The sequence below is a fragment of the Bubalus bubalis genome, chromosome 2, assembly GCF_019923935.1.
Source record: "Bubalus bubalis isolate 160015118507 breed Murrah chromosome 2, NDDB_SH_1, whole genome shotgun sequence".
In the NCBI taxonomy this organism is placed as follows: Eukaryota; Metazoa; Chordata; class Mammalia; order Artiodactyla; family Bovidae; genus Bubalus; species Bubalus bubalis.
In genome coordinates, this window is record NC_059158.1 from 88981998 (window position 1) to 89000818 (window position 18821).

The 18821-nt window shown below is 35.8% G+C and overlaps 1 protein-coding gene across 17 annotated transcripts in view; it reads left to right on the forward strand.

Moving 5' to 3' along the window:
- The window catches only part of BAZ2B (bromodomain adjacent to zinc finger domain 2B), a 416357-nt gene that overhangs the window by 257822 nt on the left and 139714 nt on the right, over positions 1 to 18821 (forward strand). For all 17 annotated transcript variants that reach the window (XM_025261158.3, XM_044934877.2, XM_025261209.3 and 14 more), the window contains one exon: positions 3824 to 3970. In XM_025261158.3, coding sequence (XP_025116943.3) covers positions 3826 to 3970 — 145 coding nt within the window. In that variant the 5' untranslated portion in view covers positions 3824 to 3825. The remainder of the gene's footprint in view (positions 1 to 3823; positions 3971 to 18821) is intronic.

Here is an 18821-nt window from a genome sequence, read left to right on the forward strand (position 1 = left end):
TATATGTATGTGTATTTATATAATAGTTGTATCTCCCAATCACAAACTTCCAACTCATCCTTCCTACTCACCCCCAACCCTTGGCAACCACAAGAATGTTCTTTATGTCTGTAGGTCTGTTTGTGTTTTGTAGATATGTTCATGTATGTCATATTTTAGATTCTCCATGTTGGTGGTATCACCTGATATTTTTCTTTCTCTGATTTACTTCACTTAGTATGATAATCTCTAGGTCCATCCATGTTTCTTCAAATGGAATTATTTCATTCTTTTTATGGCTGGGTTTTATTCCATTGTGTGGAAGACTTTAATCACCTGTTGATAGACATTTAGGTTGTTTCCATGTCTTGCCTGTTGGTTTTGTGCTAGTATGGACATAGTGGTGCTTATATCTTTTTAAAGTATAGTTTTGTCTGGATATACATCCAGGAGTGGGATTGCTGGAATCATATGGCAACTCTATTTTCAGTTGTATGAATGACCTCTGTACTATTTTCCATAGTTCAGTTCAGTTCAGTTGCTCAGTCGTGTCCGACTCTTTGCGACCCCATGAATCGCAGCACGTCAGGCCTCCCTGTCCATCACTAACTCCCGGAGTTCACCCAGACTCACGTCCATTGAGTCGGTGATGCCATCCAGCCATCTCATCCTCTGTCGTCCCCTTCTCCTCCTGCCCCCAATCCCTCCCAGCATCAGTGTCTTTTCCAATGAGTCAACTCTTCACATGAGGCGGCCAAAGTACTGGAGTTTCAGCTTTAGCATCATTCCTTCCAAAGAAATCCCAGGGCCGATCTTCAGAATGGACTGGTTGGCTCTCCTTGCAGTCCAAGGGACTCTCAAGAGTCTTCTCCAACACCACAGTTCAAAAGCATCAATTCTTCGGCGCTCAGCCTTCTTCACAGTCCAACTCTCACATCCATACATGACCACAGGAAAAACCATAGCCTTGACTAGACGAACCTTTGTTGGCAAAGTAATGTCTCTGCTTTTGAATATGCTATCTAGGTTGGTCATAACTTTCCTTCCAAGGAGTAAGCGTCTTTTAATTTCACGGCTGCAGTCACCATCTGCAGTGATTTTGGAGCCCAAAAAAATAAAGTCTGACACTGTTTCCACTGTTTCCCCATCTGTTTGCCATGAAGTGATGGGACCAGATGCCCTGATCTTTGTTTTCTGAATGTTGAGCTTTAAGCCAACTTTTTCACTCTCCACTTTCACTTTCATCAAGAGGCTTTTTAATTCCTCTTCACTTTCTGCCATAAGGGTGGTGTCATCTGCATATCTGAGGTTATTGATATTGATATTTCTCCCGGCAATCTTGATTCCAGCTTGTGTTTCTTCCAGCCCAGCGTTTCTCATGATGTACTCTGCATATAAGTTAAATAAACAGGGTGACAATATACAGCCTTGATGTACTCCTTTTCCTATTTGGAACCAGTCTGTTGTTCCATGTCCAGTTTTAACTGTTGCTTCCTGACCTGCATACAGATTTCTCAAGAGGCAGGTCAGGTGGTCTGGTATTCCCATATCTTTCAGAATTTTCATAGAGGTTGCACTAATTTACATTTCCACCAGTAATATTGGAAAGTTCCCTTTTATCCACATACTCTCCAGCATTTGTTATTTGCAGACTTTTAATGATGGCCTTCTGACTGGTGTGAGGTAGTACTTAATTGTAGTTTTGATATGCATCTCTCTAATAATTAGCAATGATGATCATCTTTTCATATGTTGATTGGACAATAGTTTTAACTGAAATCAAATTGTTTTTCTTAGAAAATATGTAGTAATTATGTGAATCGCCTATAGAAGTCCATACAAAAATCTTTCTATGGTTAAATTATTTAAATAATAAAAGTTTACTCATGGTTGATATGTGAACAGTATTTTTTTTTGTCTCTTCCTATATATGTGTACTCATTTAAGCAACTGTGAACTTCACAGTTTCCTTGCTTAATTGTAATATTAGTGTATACAGAGTATTAAAATGACCATAACCTATTCTAGATTTAAAAAAATTTTAAGATATAACTGACATATAACATTATATTAGTTTCAGGTGTACATATAATGATTCAATATTTGTATTAGTGTGAAATGAACACCATGGTAAGTTCAGTTAATATCTGTATCACACAGTTATAAGTATTTTTCCATGTGATGAGAACTTTTAAGATCTGTTTTCTTGCTGTTGTTCAGTCGCCCAAGTTGTGGCCAGTGCTTTGCGACCCCATGGACTGTAGCACTCCCCCTCCCTGTCCCTTACATTCTCCTTGAGTTTGCCCAAGTTCATTTCCATTGCATTGATGATGCCATTGTCATCCGGCCATGTCATCCACTGATCCCCTCTTCTCCTTCTGCCCTCAATTTTTCCCAGCATCAGGAACTTTTCAATGAGTCAGCTGTTTGCATCTCGTGACCATAATACTGGAGCTTTAGCTTCAGCATCAGTCCTTCCAATGAGTATTCAGAGTTGATTTCCCTAAGATTGACTGGTTTGACTTCCTTGCTGTGCAGGGGACTTTCAGGTATCTTCTCCAACACCACAGTTCAAAGGCATTAATTCTTTGGCATTCTGCCCTCTTTACGGTCCAGCTCTCACAACCGTACGTGACCACTGGGAAGACCATAAACTTGACTATATGGACCCTTGTTGGTGGAGTTTGATGTCTCTGCTTTTCAACACACTGTGTAGGTTTGTCATAGCTTTCCTGCTGAGAAGCAGTCGCCTTCTGATTTCATGGCTGCCCACGCCATCCACGGTGATTTTAGAGCCCAAGAAGAGGAAATCTGTCATTGCTTCCACCTTTTCCCTTTCTGTTTGCCATCAAAAAAGGGGATCGGATGCCATGATCTACGTTTTTTTAAAATTGAGTTTTAAGCCAGCTCTTTCCCTCTCCTCCTTCACTCTCATCAAGAGGCTCTTTAGTTCCTCTGTGCTTTCTGCTATTAGAGTGGTATCATCTACATATCTGAGGTTGTTTCTCCTCTATTTTCCTAGCAACTTTCAAATGTACAATAAAATATTATTAAGAGTAGTCACTATGTAGTCCATTACATCCTATCACATATTTGTTTTATAAGTTCTTAACTTTTGACTCCTTCATTCGTTTCCATTCTAGATTTTAATATCAACATAAACTATTATAATAAGATCTATATAAATAGTACCCAAAACAGCTAAGCAAGTTAATAAAAATGCTTAGAAGTCAAGTTATTATAAATGGATCATATTAAAGCCATTTGGAGACCATAGTTCAAACTAGACTCTAGGATAAACTATAAAATGTGTTTGTGTTTTTGGGAGGACTCACTGTACTGGGCATTACGCAATCAGATTCATGGGTGCCTAAGACCTAGAAGTATGTTGCTATTTGGGTTTAGAAGACAGGGTTACATTTCACTATAATTTGGTCATATTTTCTTGATTCATTAAGATAATAGGAGTATTATGCTGTACGTGAATAAATGATGAGGTGATTTAAGAAGAATGAAAAATTAATATGCTTATTTTCCTAAGATTATGGCAACACATAGTTGTATGAAGTTACTGTATTCGAATGACTTATTTTTTTTATATAAGAATACAAGTTTTTTAGATTTGTTATGCTTAGTATTAAGCTTACCTTATAATCTGGAATTTTAATTTACATTGTTTTTATTTACTCTATATTTTATCTTTCTGAGGAACATGTATTTCTAAACTTATTTTCATATTTTAAAAAAGTATTCCTAGAAGTTTGACTTATTTTAAATATATTTAATTCTTTTGCATAATCCTACTATTTAACACTGAAAATTAACATTTGCCTCCTTCCCATAGACATGGAGTCTGGAGAACGGTTACCATCCTCAACAGCCTCCTCTGCTACACCGACTTCATCCTCGATCCCTTCTGTGGCTTCATCAGTTTCAAAAGGCGGCCTTTCCACGGGAGCTGCTTCACTTAGCTCTACAATCAACCCATGTGGTGAATACTCTTTATTAACTCTAGCGTGCCATTCTTTTACTAGTTTGCATTCAGAGTGTTTTCTTGAACTTTGAATAAAATGTTTTCTTTACCTCCTTTGGCCTGTTGAACAATTGCTAGGTTAAACTTCTAGTCTCTGTTTTTTCTGGATTTTATCAGCATACTGGAGTAGCACTGCTTATTCCATGTTTCCATAATTTTTACAAGCTCTTTTTAAGAGTTTCATTATAATATCTTACTGGGGCCATTTTAATTAATAAATTAATACATGAAAAATCTTTTAAAACAATAGGCTCATGAAAGAGTACAGAAATACAAAAGAAACCTGGATGGTAAGATTAGGCCTCAGTGCCATGGACCTCTTTGTCCTAAATTTGCTTCCAGTATTTTAAATGACCTTCACCAAACCTCAACTACCCTAGTTCATAAGATACATACTAAAACGTATCATTTATTTGATGAAAAGTATTTTTAAAGTTTTAAATATTTTGAAAAATATTTAAAGATATTTGACAAGTTTTTCATAAACATGAGCAAAAGTTATATTGCTAAAGGAACTTTATTTCAGAATGAAAATGGCCTCAATTTTAGTTTTATATAAAAGGTATTTTTTACCCTTCAAAATCACTTTTTGCCCAAACACATTTGGATATTTAGTAGAATACATTCTCTTTTTTCTTTTTTACCCTAAAGTTGATCAACTCTTTCCTTTATCATTAGGAAGACTTTTAATCTTATATATATAATTATCTTATAGATTATTTCATGTGTATAAGCATTAGAGCTTAATAATGTTTCACTTTTTCAAAAGTAGTTTATAATTTTGGGTGAATAAAATACATCAATATGGAATGTTTGCTGACAGAATACCTTCGCAAATTGTCAAATATATATTTGTTGAATATTGGATTTTTTCCAGTCTGTGGTATGACAAGGATTTTGTTTCATCATTTTATCAGAACAATTTTCTAACATCTTCTTAGTAATTGTAAAGTAACTAAAAGAATATACCATTACATTGAAAACATAAATGAATAAAATTCCTGTTCTCCTGCACCCTGTACAATCTAGGTTATATAGCAACTTCCACATTTCCCTTGTGTATAAAATGATGGCTATATGTAAAATAATGAATGCCTTTGATATGTTGTGTTCAAAAATACTGATACCACAATTGGCATTTTACCTTAAGTTTGTTTGTCTAAATGATAACACACAGCTGTATTTTTGTAATTATTCTTTCATGTTTTTTTATAACTCTTCTCCTTTCCTTTGTTGTCAACTCCTTTCATTGTGTTCTTCCAATCTGCTGTCTTACTTTGTATTTACTTGTGAATTAATATTTAAAATATATAATGTTTCTAGGGAAATGTCCTTTTTTTAAGTGTTGAAATTTTCAGTCCTTGAGTGCAGAGCCTTAAGTTTTGTGGACACTTTGCTATTAGCTATTTCTCATGTAGCTTTCTGAATTAGTGGCATATGAATTGCTTACAATTCTGAGTAGTCACACATTGAATGCTATTTTTTGGTAATGGTAGTTGGGAGTTGCAGAAAGGCAGAGTATGCTTAGTTATTGAAAAACATTAGAAATTTCCTCATCTATAAAGGATGAGGAAATTTATCATTTATTTGCCAGTAGTTTTTATGTGCAGATGCTGTCATTGAAAGAAACTATAATTTATTTCTGTGTTTATTCTGGGATATATTACTTATTAATCAACACAGTATAATTTTAGTACCTACGGCAGGAGTTTTTTTCACTTTCTAAGAAAAACTTTTTTTTCTATTTTTAACTTTCATAGTTTTGTGGTTTATGTTTAAAGTAGAGCCTTATAATGTATGGAAAATGCTCAGTTGTCCTACAGAATTCAGTTTATCAAATTTTCCTGTCTTCTCTTATCTGTTTGCTATTTTTGGCCTATTCAGTGTCTGATAATTCTCTCCTTTTAAAAGTAAAATTATAAAGTGATAATGGACCTGCCTTCTTTATCTTAAACAATTTGAATTTCCTCCATTTTCTTGATGTATAGAGACAACAAAACAGAATTTTCATCTTTAAAATATCAATACCTCACCAGTTCTTTAATGGTCCCTTTGAGGACATTGTTGTTTTAAATGGTTATTTTAATTGGCCTTTCTCTGTCATCTTCATTAATGATATGTCTACAGGAATTCCTGTTAGTTACAAAGAATTTAATTTAAACCTGCTTTCAAAGTTTGAATAATCAACTAATTTCTTTTAAATCAACATCTTGTCAGGGTCTGGGATTATACATACCTACAAGTTAGCCTATTACTATTATGATGCTGGCAGAAGACTTGAGACGCCTTGGTCAGAGATCTTATGACTATGGCATAGCAAATAGTCATGTTGGCTTTGATTCCCCAGGTATCCCAAGTCCCACAGGGCAACACTGAGAGACTTTGTTGAATTTTACACATTTAGTGGGTTTGTGTCACAGCTAAGGAATGGTTAGTTTAGCAACCTGCTGCTTTTGTCGTAAATAAAAGCACACACACTCTTTGTCTGGAAGGAAATGTCACCTCATCCATCAAGATTGCTTACTGCAGTCCTGAGAAATTGTCCAGTTTTAAAGAGTGACATTTCAAGACCTTGCATTCTTGGCATGCCCAGCAACAACATGCAGGGACCATGAAGGACTGTCTCTCACAACACACCTTTAATTTTATTGCAGTAACTTGGATAGAAAATTACACTGCAACAAAGATTGATTAATCTAAGGCTATCTGCATATAGGGGTCTTGTTGGTCATATCAGAAGTTATATTTTAGTGATTAAACTATGCTGTAGGTCAGTGGATTTCAATCCATTTTTTGAGTTAGAACTCTTCAAACAAAGACTTGTAAAATATTGAATATATAAAACAGAGAAGCTGTTTAAACTTCACGCGTTAAAGCTGGAGTATGCCTTCTTTTAAAGTTAGTGACTGAGTTACACATGTATCTGAATTGCAGGCCTACCTCTGTAGAAGTGTGCCAAATCATGGTATATTGAGGAAATGGCAAATTGATCAGTAAGGCCTCTGTGTAGGGTATGTGTTAGTGAATAGTAATGTTAACAATAATTAACATCAGATCAGATCAGATCAGTCACTCAGTCGTGTCCGACTCTTTGTGACCCCATGAATCGCAGCACGCCAGGCCTCCCTGTCCATCACCAACGCCCGGAGTTCACTGAGACTCACGTCCATCGAGTCAGTGATACCATCCAGCCATCTCATCCTCTGTCGTCCCCTTCTCCTCCTGCCCCCAATCCCTCCCAGCATCAGAGTCTTTTCCAATGAGTCAACTCTTCACATGAGGTGGCCAAAGTACTGGAGTTTCAGCTTCAGCATCATTCCTTCCAAAGAAATCCCAGGGCTGATCTCCTTCAGAATGGACTGGTTGGCTCTCCTTGCAGTCCAAGGGACCCTCAAGAGTCTTCTCCAACACCACAGTTCAAAAGCATCAATTCTTCGGCGCTCAGCCTTCTTCACAGTCCAACTCTCACATCCATACATGACCACAGGAAAAACCATAGCCTTGACTAGACGAACCTTTGTTGGCAAAGTAATGTCTCTGCTTTTGAATCTAAGTTGGCCATAACTTTCCTTCCAAGGAGTAAGCGTCTTTTAATTTCATGGCTGCAGTCACCATCTTCAGTGATTTTGGAGCCCAGAAAAATAAAGTCTGATACTGTTTCCACTGTTTCCCCATCTATTTGCCATGAAGTGATGGGACCGGATGCCATGATCTTCCTTTTCTGAATGTTGAGCTTTAAGCCAACTTTTTCACTCTCCACTTTCACTTTCATCAAGAGACTTTTTAGTTCCTCTTCACTTTCTGCCATAAGGGTGGTGTCATCTGCATATCTGAGGTTATTGGTATTTCTCCCGACAATCTTGATTCCAGTTTGTGTTTCTTCCAGCCCAGCATTTCTCATGATGTACTCTGCATATAAGTTAAATAAACAGGGTGACAATATACAGCCTTGATGTACTCCTTTTCCTATTTGGAACCAGTCTGTTGTTCCATGTCCAGTTCTAACTGTTGCTTCCTGACCTGCATACAAATTTCTCAAGAGGCAGGTCAGGTGGTCTGGTATTCCCATCTCTTGCAGAATTTTCCACAGTTTATTGTGATCCACACAGTCAAAGGCTTTGGCATAGTCAATAAAGCAGAAATAGATGTTTTTCTGGAACTCTCTTGCTTTTTCGATGATCCAGCGGATGCTGGCAATTTGATCTCTGGTTCTTCTGCCTTTTCTAAAACCAACTTGAACATCAGGAAGTTCATGGTTCACATATTGCTGAAGCCTGGCTTGGAGAATTTTGAGCATTACTCTACTAGCGTGTGAGATGAGTGCAATTGTGCGGTAGTTTGAGCATTCTTTGGCATTGCCTTTCTTTGGGATTGGAATGAAAACTGACCTTTTCTCGTCCTGTGGCCACTGCTGAGTTTTCCAAATTTGCTGGCATATTGAGTGCAGCACTTTCACAGCATCATCTTCCAGGATTTGGAATAGCTCAACTGGAATTCTATCACCTCCACTAGCTTTGTTCGTAGTGATGCTTTCTAAGGCCCACTTGACTTCATATTCCAGGATGTCTGGCTCTAGGTGAGTGATCACACCATTGTGATTATCTGGGTCATGAAGCTCTTTTTTGTACAGTTCTTCTGTGTATTCTTGCCATCTCTTCTGAATATCTTCTGCTTCTGTTAGGTCCATACCATTTCTGTCCTTTATTGAGCCCATCTTTGCATGAAATGTTCCTTTGGTATCTCTAATTTTCTTGAAGAGATCTCTAGTCTTTCCCATTCTGTTGTTTTCCTCTATTTCTTTGCATTGATCACTGAAGAAGGCTTTCTTATCTCTTCTTAACAGCAATTAACTATCAGCAGGAACACAGGTCAAATAAATATACTAGTCTTTAGATAATAGTTATGAGGTGGGTAGTACCATCACAGACCTGCTTCTAATTTTATTAAATATATCCTCTCTTCTGACCTATGGGAGTTTCATGCTCAATGTCTGTCTCATGGCTGTTAGAAGGCTGATCCACCTACAGTACTGTTTTCCCAGGAAGGAAGAGGATGGAGTAGAAGAGGGGGAAAGTTGTATGTCTGATTACTTCAACTTCTTTTAAAGAACTTTCCCAGAAACCCATCCAGAGATTTCTACTTAACGTCTCTTTTGTCGGAATTATATGAATGGTAATCTCAGCTTCCGGGAAGACCAGGAAAATTAGTTTTTAGCTGAGCATATTGCCATCCTGAAGAAAACAGAGGTCATTAGTAAGGAATAGGGAGAGAACGGATAGCCACTATCTGCTATGGTTAAATGGAACAGAGGGACAGGAGGTCAAGCTGGGGAGTAGGTTAAGGTCAGATTATGTAGAACTTCACATACTGTGCTTAAGAGTTTAGACAGAAGAATATATTGACTAAAAGCAAAGACTTTGCGATTGAAAGGCCCTGAAATTGAATCTTGGCTTATCCACTTATTAGCTATGTGAATTTGAATAAATTACTCACCCATTCCTAAACTTCAGTTACCTCAAATAAAAAATAAATATGCTATCCATTTTATAAGGATAGATGAGATCTTAGAGTAGGGGCCTAGTAAACTATACCTTTATTTTTATTCATAGTTGATTAAGTAGAAGAATTTTAATGCTTTGAAAATGATAGCTCTAGCAGCATATAGAGCATCAGGATGGTCTGAGGCAAAGATCATTAGAAAGTGCTTAATTTATCTGAGTGAGAAATAATAAGGGGCTTCCCTGGTGGCTCAGACGGTAAAGCGTCTGCCTGCGATGTGGGAGACCCGGGTTCGATTCCTGGGTTGGGAAGATCCCGGAATTATTGGAGTTAGAGAAAGAAACAAGATTCCAGAGATAAACTGTAAGCAGATTGTTACGGGATATAATGACTGGATTTGGGCAAAGTAGTGTTTGAGCAGGGGAGAGTGAAACCCTGGCGTGACTTGGATAACTGGGAGAAGAGTGCAGTCTGGGTGCTGTACAGTACGTTCTCGTTTGTTACCTGTTTCATGCATAGTTGTGTATATATGTCAGTCCCAGTCTCTCAATTCATCCCACCCCCCTTCTCCTCTTGGTATCTGTATGTTGGCTCTTAACTGCCACAATAATAAATACTTATCAATTCCTTTATAAAAATTGCAGAAAGACTTTTCAAGGATGCCAATCCTCCTATACAGTATCATTAATTTATCTCTATTTATTATCATATCCATTAGTATAAAAGTCTGCACTTGGTATCTCCTATCGTAAAAAGTAATACATATCAAAAACTCTTCCTTCTTTCACCCAAACACTCTTCTGGCTGTGACTCTCTTTTCTGCCTCCCTTTATGACCAAACTTCTCAAAATATATAGCTGTATGTGCTCTCCCCTTTTCCTCATCTTTTATGTGTATGTCAATCCACAGCAATGCCATTTTTCTGTCCTCATCTCACTAAACCCTTGGGAAGAATTGACACAATTGACCAGTCTTTGCTTCTTGAAAACCTTTTTTAGGGAAGAATTTGTATCAAACTGATAGCGTTTCTTCCCTAAAAGTTTGGTAAAATCCACTCTGAAGTCATCTAGGCTTGGAAGATTGATATTTTTTGTTTGGTTTAATGTTGAGTGTGTGTGCTCGGTTGGTCAGTCATGTAGGACTCTTTGCAACTCCATGGACTGTAGCCCGCCAGACCCCTCTGTCCATGTGATTTTTCCAGGCAAGAATATTAGAATGGGTTGCCATGTTCTCTTCTAGGGAATCTTCCCACCCTGAGGATTGAACCTGTCTCCTGCATCTCCTGCATTGGCAGGTGTATTCTTTACCGCTGAGCCACCTGGAAAGCCCAGTGTTGTTATCGGAAGATATTAAATCAGGAGTTCAACTTTTTTTTTGGCCAAACTGTACAACTTGTGGATTTTTTTTTTTTTTTTTTTTTTGGTTCAACCAAGAGTTGAACCCTGACCCTCAGCAGTGAGAGCATAGAGCCCTAACTCCTGGACCACCAGGGAATTTCTAGGAGTTCACCTTTAAAAATAGAAGTATAAAACTATTCAGATTTATCATTTTCTTTGTGGGTGACCTTCGGTAGTTGATGTCTTTCACATTTTGCCCATATCATCTAAGTTGTATTATAAGTGCAGAGTTGTTCCAAATAGTACCTTATCCTTGACTCTGTAGAATTTGTAGTGATATCTTCTCTTTTATTATCGATGCTAATGATTTGTGCCTTTTTTCCTTTAGAGCTTTATCAACTTTATCAACCTTTTTAACACTAGATTTTGGTTTCATTGATTTTTTTTAATATTATTTTTTATGTTTCATTGATTTTTTACCTTTATTATTTACTTGTTTTCAAATGTGTGTGATTTCCTCCTTTTTTCTTCTAATTTCTTAAAGGGAAAACTTAGATTATTTATGTTAGACTTTTCTCATTTTCTCATATACGCACTTAATGCTAAAACTTTCCCTTTCCAACTATAGCTGCATCCCTCAAATTTTGATATATTTTCATTTCATTATCATTCTAGTGAAATTATTTTCTATTTTCCTAAGTGAATTCTTCTTTCACTGATGTTTAAAAGTCAGTAATTTGACATTTACAGTTTTAAAGTGATGTCCATTTTAGTTTTATTGTGGTTAAAAAACGTACTAATGATAATCTGTGCTCTGTGTTTTGGCTTCCCACTGCCACTTTTTCAGACTGGCCCTGGTGGGTCTCTTCTGTGCCTGTGAGAATTGTTGGGTCAGCCATGTACTTGGCAGAGATACATCTCTTTCTCTTTGTGGTTTCCTTGCTTGTAAAATTAGCCCGAGATTTCCAGCTGCTCTGCCAGCTTTGGACTCTGCTCTCTGACACCTCAGGCTTTCTGCTGTCTAAGCTAATCATGGTGAAGGTATGCACTCAATTAAGAAATACATCAAACTGAACATATCTGCTATGTGGAGCTTCTTTCTCTACATTTTCTGCTTGCTATTTTGTGGTGCCCGGTACGCAGTACTTGTAGTTAGACATTTGGAAAGTTTAAGTTCTGAATTTGAGTCTCATTCTTTCTGTGGTTTGATCATTGCCAGGATTTCCCCTTTAAATTTCCTGATTTCCCGATGTTTTCTTAGCCTGGAGTCTGACCTCTGGCACCTTTAGTTGACAAGCCTGTTGTTCATCTTCCACTGTTTTCTATAGTTAAAGCTGTGAAGTTTAGACAGCATTATGGGATCAGAAAGCAACAAAGTCATACTTCTTACCCCTTCTTTTTACCATTTTTTCCAGATTAAAATTTCTCCTAGCTTTTCTCTGCTTTTCAGTATCTTATTTTTGTTGTTTTCAATTGAATTTTTGTAATCATTTTCTGTGGATGATTTATGTGACCACTTTACTATTACTCCCTCATTACCTGAAGTTATCACCCCCAAAATGAATCACTTTCTTTTTCAAAAAAACTTTTTACCTTAGACTCCTGGGATGGCATATGTGACACAATTTAGCTAATCCAAACATCATGTTTCCCGTATAATGATGGTTAAGTGATTGGTTAAGGAAGGCACGTGAGACTAATCAAAGGGAAAGAAATTCCACTGTAGGATTTTTATTGGTACTTGTGAGGAAGTATAACCTTTTTGTCCCATAAACCTAAAAGGAAGGGCCTATCTGAGTAAATAGAGCCAAGAGAGGAAAGAGAAATTAAATCCTAGTAAACTTTCAACCAGTCTTCTTTATCTAAAGCATCTTCCAAATGCTTTTATGTTATGTGAATTAATACATTTACCTTTTCACTTAGGCATTTTGAGTTGATTGTTTTGTACTTTTCAATTTATTAATAACTAATACATCCTCCACCATCTAATCCCAACTTAAAGTCTCAAACATATTCTCTCTTTTTCTTAGAGGAACTGTACAAGGTCTCAAACGTGTTCTCTCTTTGTCTTAGAGGAATTACATAAGCTGATTCTCATGCTTTGTCCCAGGTTAAATATCCTGAAACATTAATTAGTTCATAGTGTCTGGGTAATTTCTGTTATCTGTTTTGACACCTAATTTCCTCCATAGTACTCTTCGCAATTTATAATCCTAGATTTGGTGTTGATTTACTTGTTTGTCCCTTCTACCTTTAAAGGGCAGGGACCACACAGTGTTCTTTTGTCAGTGTGCATCCAGTCAGGGCCAGGCACAAAATATGTGCTTAAGAAACAATTGTTGAAGAAAGAGAGGGAAGGAGAGATGAAATTGCAGAAATAGGATTTGTAAATTACATGATAAATTTACTCTAATGTTTTCTAGGCTATATTATGCTCTGCTCGGGTCAGGAAGATCCCCTGGAGAAAGAAATGGCAACTCACTCCAGTATTCTTGCCTGCAGAATCCCCATGGACAGAGGAGCCTGGTGGGCTGCAGTCCATGGGGTTGCAAACAGTCAGACACGGCTGAGCGACTCAGCAGCAGCAGCAGCATGCTCTACTCTGATGATACCAAATAACTGCAGATTTTAGTTGGAGATGGGCATTATAAGCCTCAGGGTAAAGAATCTAAAAGATGAGTTGACCTTACTGAAGAGGCATTGAATAAATAAAGTTGTTAATTAAAAATTCTTATTTAAAAGATGGAACTTATGTTTACTGTCAGTAGAGAACCGTCAAGAGAATAAGATAGGCCTGTTCTTGAGGGTTTGGGGATTAAGCCGGATTTTCATTTCAGTCTCTGAGTACTTATATGAACTATTATAACAATTTTCTTTTTTAGTTGTCTATATTCTAGACATCTGTAAGTCACAAATAAAGACCCTGGAATGTTCACTATCTAGCTTTTTTTTCCCTGTCAGTAGATTTATTTAATGATGGGTTTGATCACAAGGCACCAGGTATTTTTGAAATATATTTTACATCACTTTTATGGATAGAACTTTGGAGTTTTAATTATAATTTTAGCAGTAAATTAGTAAAGAAAGGCCATACTTTCCAATCAAGTAATTTTAAAAATGAACCCAAGGTTATGGATATAATTGTTTCTTTCCTCTCAAAAAAAGATATATTGGAATCCTAATCCCCTGTTTTTCAGCATGTGACGTCTTTGGAAATTGGGTCCTTAAGTAAGTGAGTGATTGAAAGTCGCTCAGTCGTGTCCAACTCTTTGCGACCCCATGGACTGTAGCCCACCAGGCTCTCTCTGTCCATGGGATTCTCTAGGCAAGAATACTGGAGTGGGTTGCTATTCCCTTCTCCAGGAGATCTTCCCAAACCAGAAATTGAACCCAGCTCTCCTGTTTTATCTTCTTTTAGTTTTGCTTCCTATTGGTCTTTACCCTACTGGGGTCTTTGGGAACTGTGCATATGTGTAACAGCATCTACCATACCTCTTCAATTTAAACACTTAAGGAAAACACTTAAGGAGACCTGAGGCTCTCACAGAGAAATAAATTAGAGCTGCTGTTTCTTTTTTCTTTTTTAATTTTATTTTATTTTTAAACTTTACATAATTGTATTAGTTTTGCCAAATATCAAAATGAATCCGCCACAGGTAAGCTTTGCTTTCCCATTCTTTATTATTATTATTATTTTAATTGAGGTATACTTTATTCACAATATTAGTTTCATGTGTACAAAATAATGATCAAAATTTATATAGGTTATATTCTATTTAAAGTTGTTAGAAAATATTGACTATATTCCCAATACAACATACAATTGAATTTTTTTTCTTTTTATTATTATTATTTTTTCTTTTTTTTGTTTTTTTTTTTACTTTACAATATTGTATTGGTTTGCCATACATCAGCATGCATCCGCCATGGGTGTACACGTGTTCCCCATCCTGAAGCCCCCTCCCACCTCTCTCCCCATACCATCCCTCTGGGTCATCCCAGTGCACCATCCCCAAGCTTCCTGTATCCTGCATCGAACCTGGACTGGCGATTCATTTCTTATATGATATTATACATGTTTTAATGCCATTCTCCCAAATAATCCCCCCCCCCCCACAGAGTCCAAAAGACTGTTCTATACATCTGTGTCTCTTTTGCTGTCTCGCATACAGGGTTGTCGTTACCATCTTTCTAAATTCCATATATATGCATTAGTATACTGTATTGATGTTTTTCTTTCTGGCTTACTATTATTATTATTTTTTAATGTAATCTCTCCTTGTATCAACCTTCATCATTTCATACTGTAAGAAAGTAAAATCACTAAAGGCAAATAACCTTATGAATCTGCTGAGTGTGAAGAGAAAAGGCCATGGTATAGATGAATGCATTAGGAGGGAGACACCTAACTCTAGGGGTTTACAGTTGGCAAAAACTCAGGCTTTGTTATACAATTAGTATCGTTATGTGTTACACAATGTCTGGGTCCTGATTGCTTGCAGTGACACAAGCATAATAAGCAATATTTCAAAATCAAGTATAGATATAACAAGAAAAAAAGCAATATTGAAAAATTCAGAAATGTCCAGCTATTGCTATTTCTTGGGTGAAACACTACTGATCAGTAGTTGGGTTCCCCAACAAAATGTGAAAACAAGAGAATTTTAGAAAGCAGCAATTTTAAAGAAATGAAAGCTAGGTAAAATGCATTGCAGTCCTTCATTATATAGTTCATAAATATGGAAAAAAAAAGAATTCTAGGCTGTTAATTAATTCATAATTCTGGAGAATATTTTTCCATGCCATGAATCTATAACAATAACTGTTACACAGTCTGTCTCCCTTGCTCTCTTTATGAGAGACCCTTATCACCAAGACTTCCTTGGATAGTCTCGTGTCACCATTCACTTCCAGTTGCTTCACAAGCTACTCTTAACCCACCCCTGGAAACTATGTATACAATTGTTTAATGTGTGCTGATGATATGAGCATTTACACATCTAACCAATATATATTTAACCAAGATAGTCCTTTAAACCATGATCATATGAGAAAGTGCCATAACATCAATACTACAGACAACTGTTTTTCCCATGAACTATGGAATATTTTGGGACAAATTCACCTTTTCCCAGAAATATGCAAAATTCAGTGCAAAAGAGTAACAGTAAAGTGTTCATTAAGCCAGCAGAACAAATCACCTTGTTTTCAAAATATTAACTCCACCTTAGTTTCAAGTGCATCAGTGCCCTAAACCAAAATTACTGGTGTCTTTCTTAACGGGGAAGGTTAGACATAGATGTGTACAGAAAGAAGCCCATCTGGAGACATAGGAAATATGCCTGAGGTTTCCAAAGTTAGAGAATAATGAAATATATTCTTCATTAGCATCTTCAGGGGCATGGCCTTGCCCACACCTTGCTTTTAGAATTTTGTAGCCTCCAGAACTAAGACAATAAATATCTGTTGTTCTAAGCCACTCAGTTTGTGGGTACTTTGTTATGGCTGCTGTAGCAAATTAATGACCTCTATTGAATGCACTACTGTTTTTGATGATTAGCTGTACTTTGCTGGTTGTATACTAGAAGCTGATTTTGCAATGCTGTAAAATATACTTCTAGTTCAAAGGACTAGAGACAGGAGTTTAAAGACATGTAGCAATGAAATTGCTATATTTCATTAATGTAGCAATGAAAGAAATGTGTTTCTCAAAGCTGCTTTTAGTAATTTTTGTTTATTATGGGAAAACTGACTTATTTATTGATGCATAAGTAAAATAAGATTTTAGAATTAAGCTTGTTTTCACATTTTTTATAATTTATTATAAAAATAAAGTGCATCTATATTTGAATATAGGAATATATAAATATAGTATAATTTTAGTGTTTTAATCCATGAACTTAAATTCTTTCATTAGATCTAAAAAAAAAATACTTTTTTTCCAGAGGAGCAGCTACTCCTGTCTTTTAAGAATAGTTATTTGCCTGGGGACTGATACATCATTGAGTGAACTGAATCAAAAGCTTGTTCACCAGGTTCAGTGTTATATAAAGTAGTAGCTTTTGTTCCCAAGGCTACCTAGACTTTTAATAATTTTTTTTCTAATAAAAAGACTGTTTGAAAGGAAATTAGTAACTTTATATTGAATCCTGGCAGATACCAACTTAACCAAGTAGTCAAAGTTAATGTCACCAGTACCACATAGCAACATCATGGACCCAATGAGAAGGAAACATTGGGTACTCTTCCCAATCATGTTTAACCTCTTCTAATCATGAGAAAACATCAGACAAACCCACACTGAGATCCATCTACAAAGTACCTGACTAGTACTCTAATGTATCAAGGTCATGAAAGACAAGACTGAGAAACTGTCACAAATTAGAGAAAATTAAGGAGACACAGTAACTAAATGCAACGTGAGATTCTGGATTGGATTTTAGCACAGAAAAAGGACACTACTGGAAAAACTGAGATCTGAATAAATTAATTAATCAGGGTTAATTTCTTGACTTTGAAAATTAGTTTTTATCATATAAACTTTTAACATAAGGGGAGGTTGGAACCCTGTACTATTTTATATAACTCTTGTGAGTCTAAAACAATCTCAAAACACATATTTAAAAATAAAAAGAAAGACTTTATTTCCATACCATGCTTTTTAAATGTTAAAATATAAAGGTTAACTACTGAAAAAGTTGTAAGAATAAAGGAATAAAATGAAAATTATTGGTGGGGGAATGTCTTGTCACCATTAACTATAAAATTCTTTCTGTTTGTTCTTTAATCAAAGTTCAAGTTAGCAGAATTTGTACATTGTGAGTTTCAGAATATTTAAGCATTAATATGTTTAGTAATTTTAATATATGGGCAAATAATTTGAACATTTCTTTAATTTACAATAATTTCACTTTATTGAATTCAATTATTACTAGTGTTTAAGTACTCTTGTAACCTTTATTTGTGCTACCATTTTTGACGATTAAACATATTTTGAAGGTTGCATACTAGACACTGATTTTGCAATGCTGTAAAATGTGCTAACAGTTTAACTAGAGATAAGAGAATAGATGTTGCAACAAGTTTGTGTAGCAATAACAAAGACGTTTGTAGCACACAAAAAGCAGCATATGTGGAATTCTATCATAATAAATGGTCTTGATTTTTCCAAAAAAAGATTAGATGCTTTAAACATACTTATTCCTTATAATCATTTTGTTTTAATTTGTTATCTAGACATTTCCTGATTGGTAGGCGATTTTGTCCACTCATAGTATAGGTTCAAGACATTAGTATGGTATTTATGTAATTTTGTTCCTGTGGGGAGAAAAGGCCTTATTGTATTGTTAGGAAAGTTCATTTGATATTAATAAAGGCACTCGGAGTTAACATGCACTGTTCCTGAGACACTGGCATTTCTGTAACTGCTTTAATCACTTATAGATAGATTGGCTAGTAAAATCTGTAAAACTGTGCTAAAAATTAGTCAGTTTATTATAATGTAAATAATTTAGGCATTAGAGATGTATTCTCATTATGCAGTAAGCTTACATTTTTACTTATCAGTTAAAATGGAAACCAAAAAAAGTTGCATTCATAATATTGAAACTATGTTTGAATGTTAATATCTGTAAAAAAGAATAATTATGGTCTTCTAAAACTATTTTCATTTTATGATGTAATTTATCAGTTTTCAATTGTGCTCTCTGAGCAAAATTTGAGAGTTAATCATGCCAGGTTTTTATTTCAGAGGATCTTCTGATTATAGGTTTATTAATATTGAAAAATCACTTCTCCAAAAGTAAAGCATTCTAATATTCAAATAATTTTATTTTGCACTCATAAACTTAATAGAGTCAGTTTGACTTGTGTTGAATTTTTTTTCCTATAGGAAGATGCTCTGGTTTTTTTTTTATTACTACAGAATATACTTTTTAAAAAATGTAGTTGCCGAGTTCACTTAGCCTTCTCCG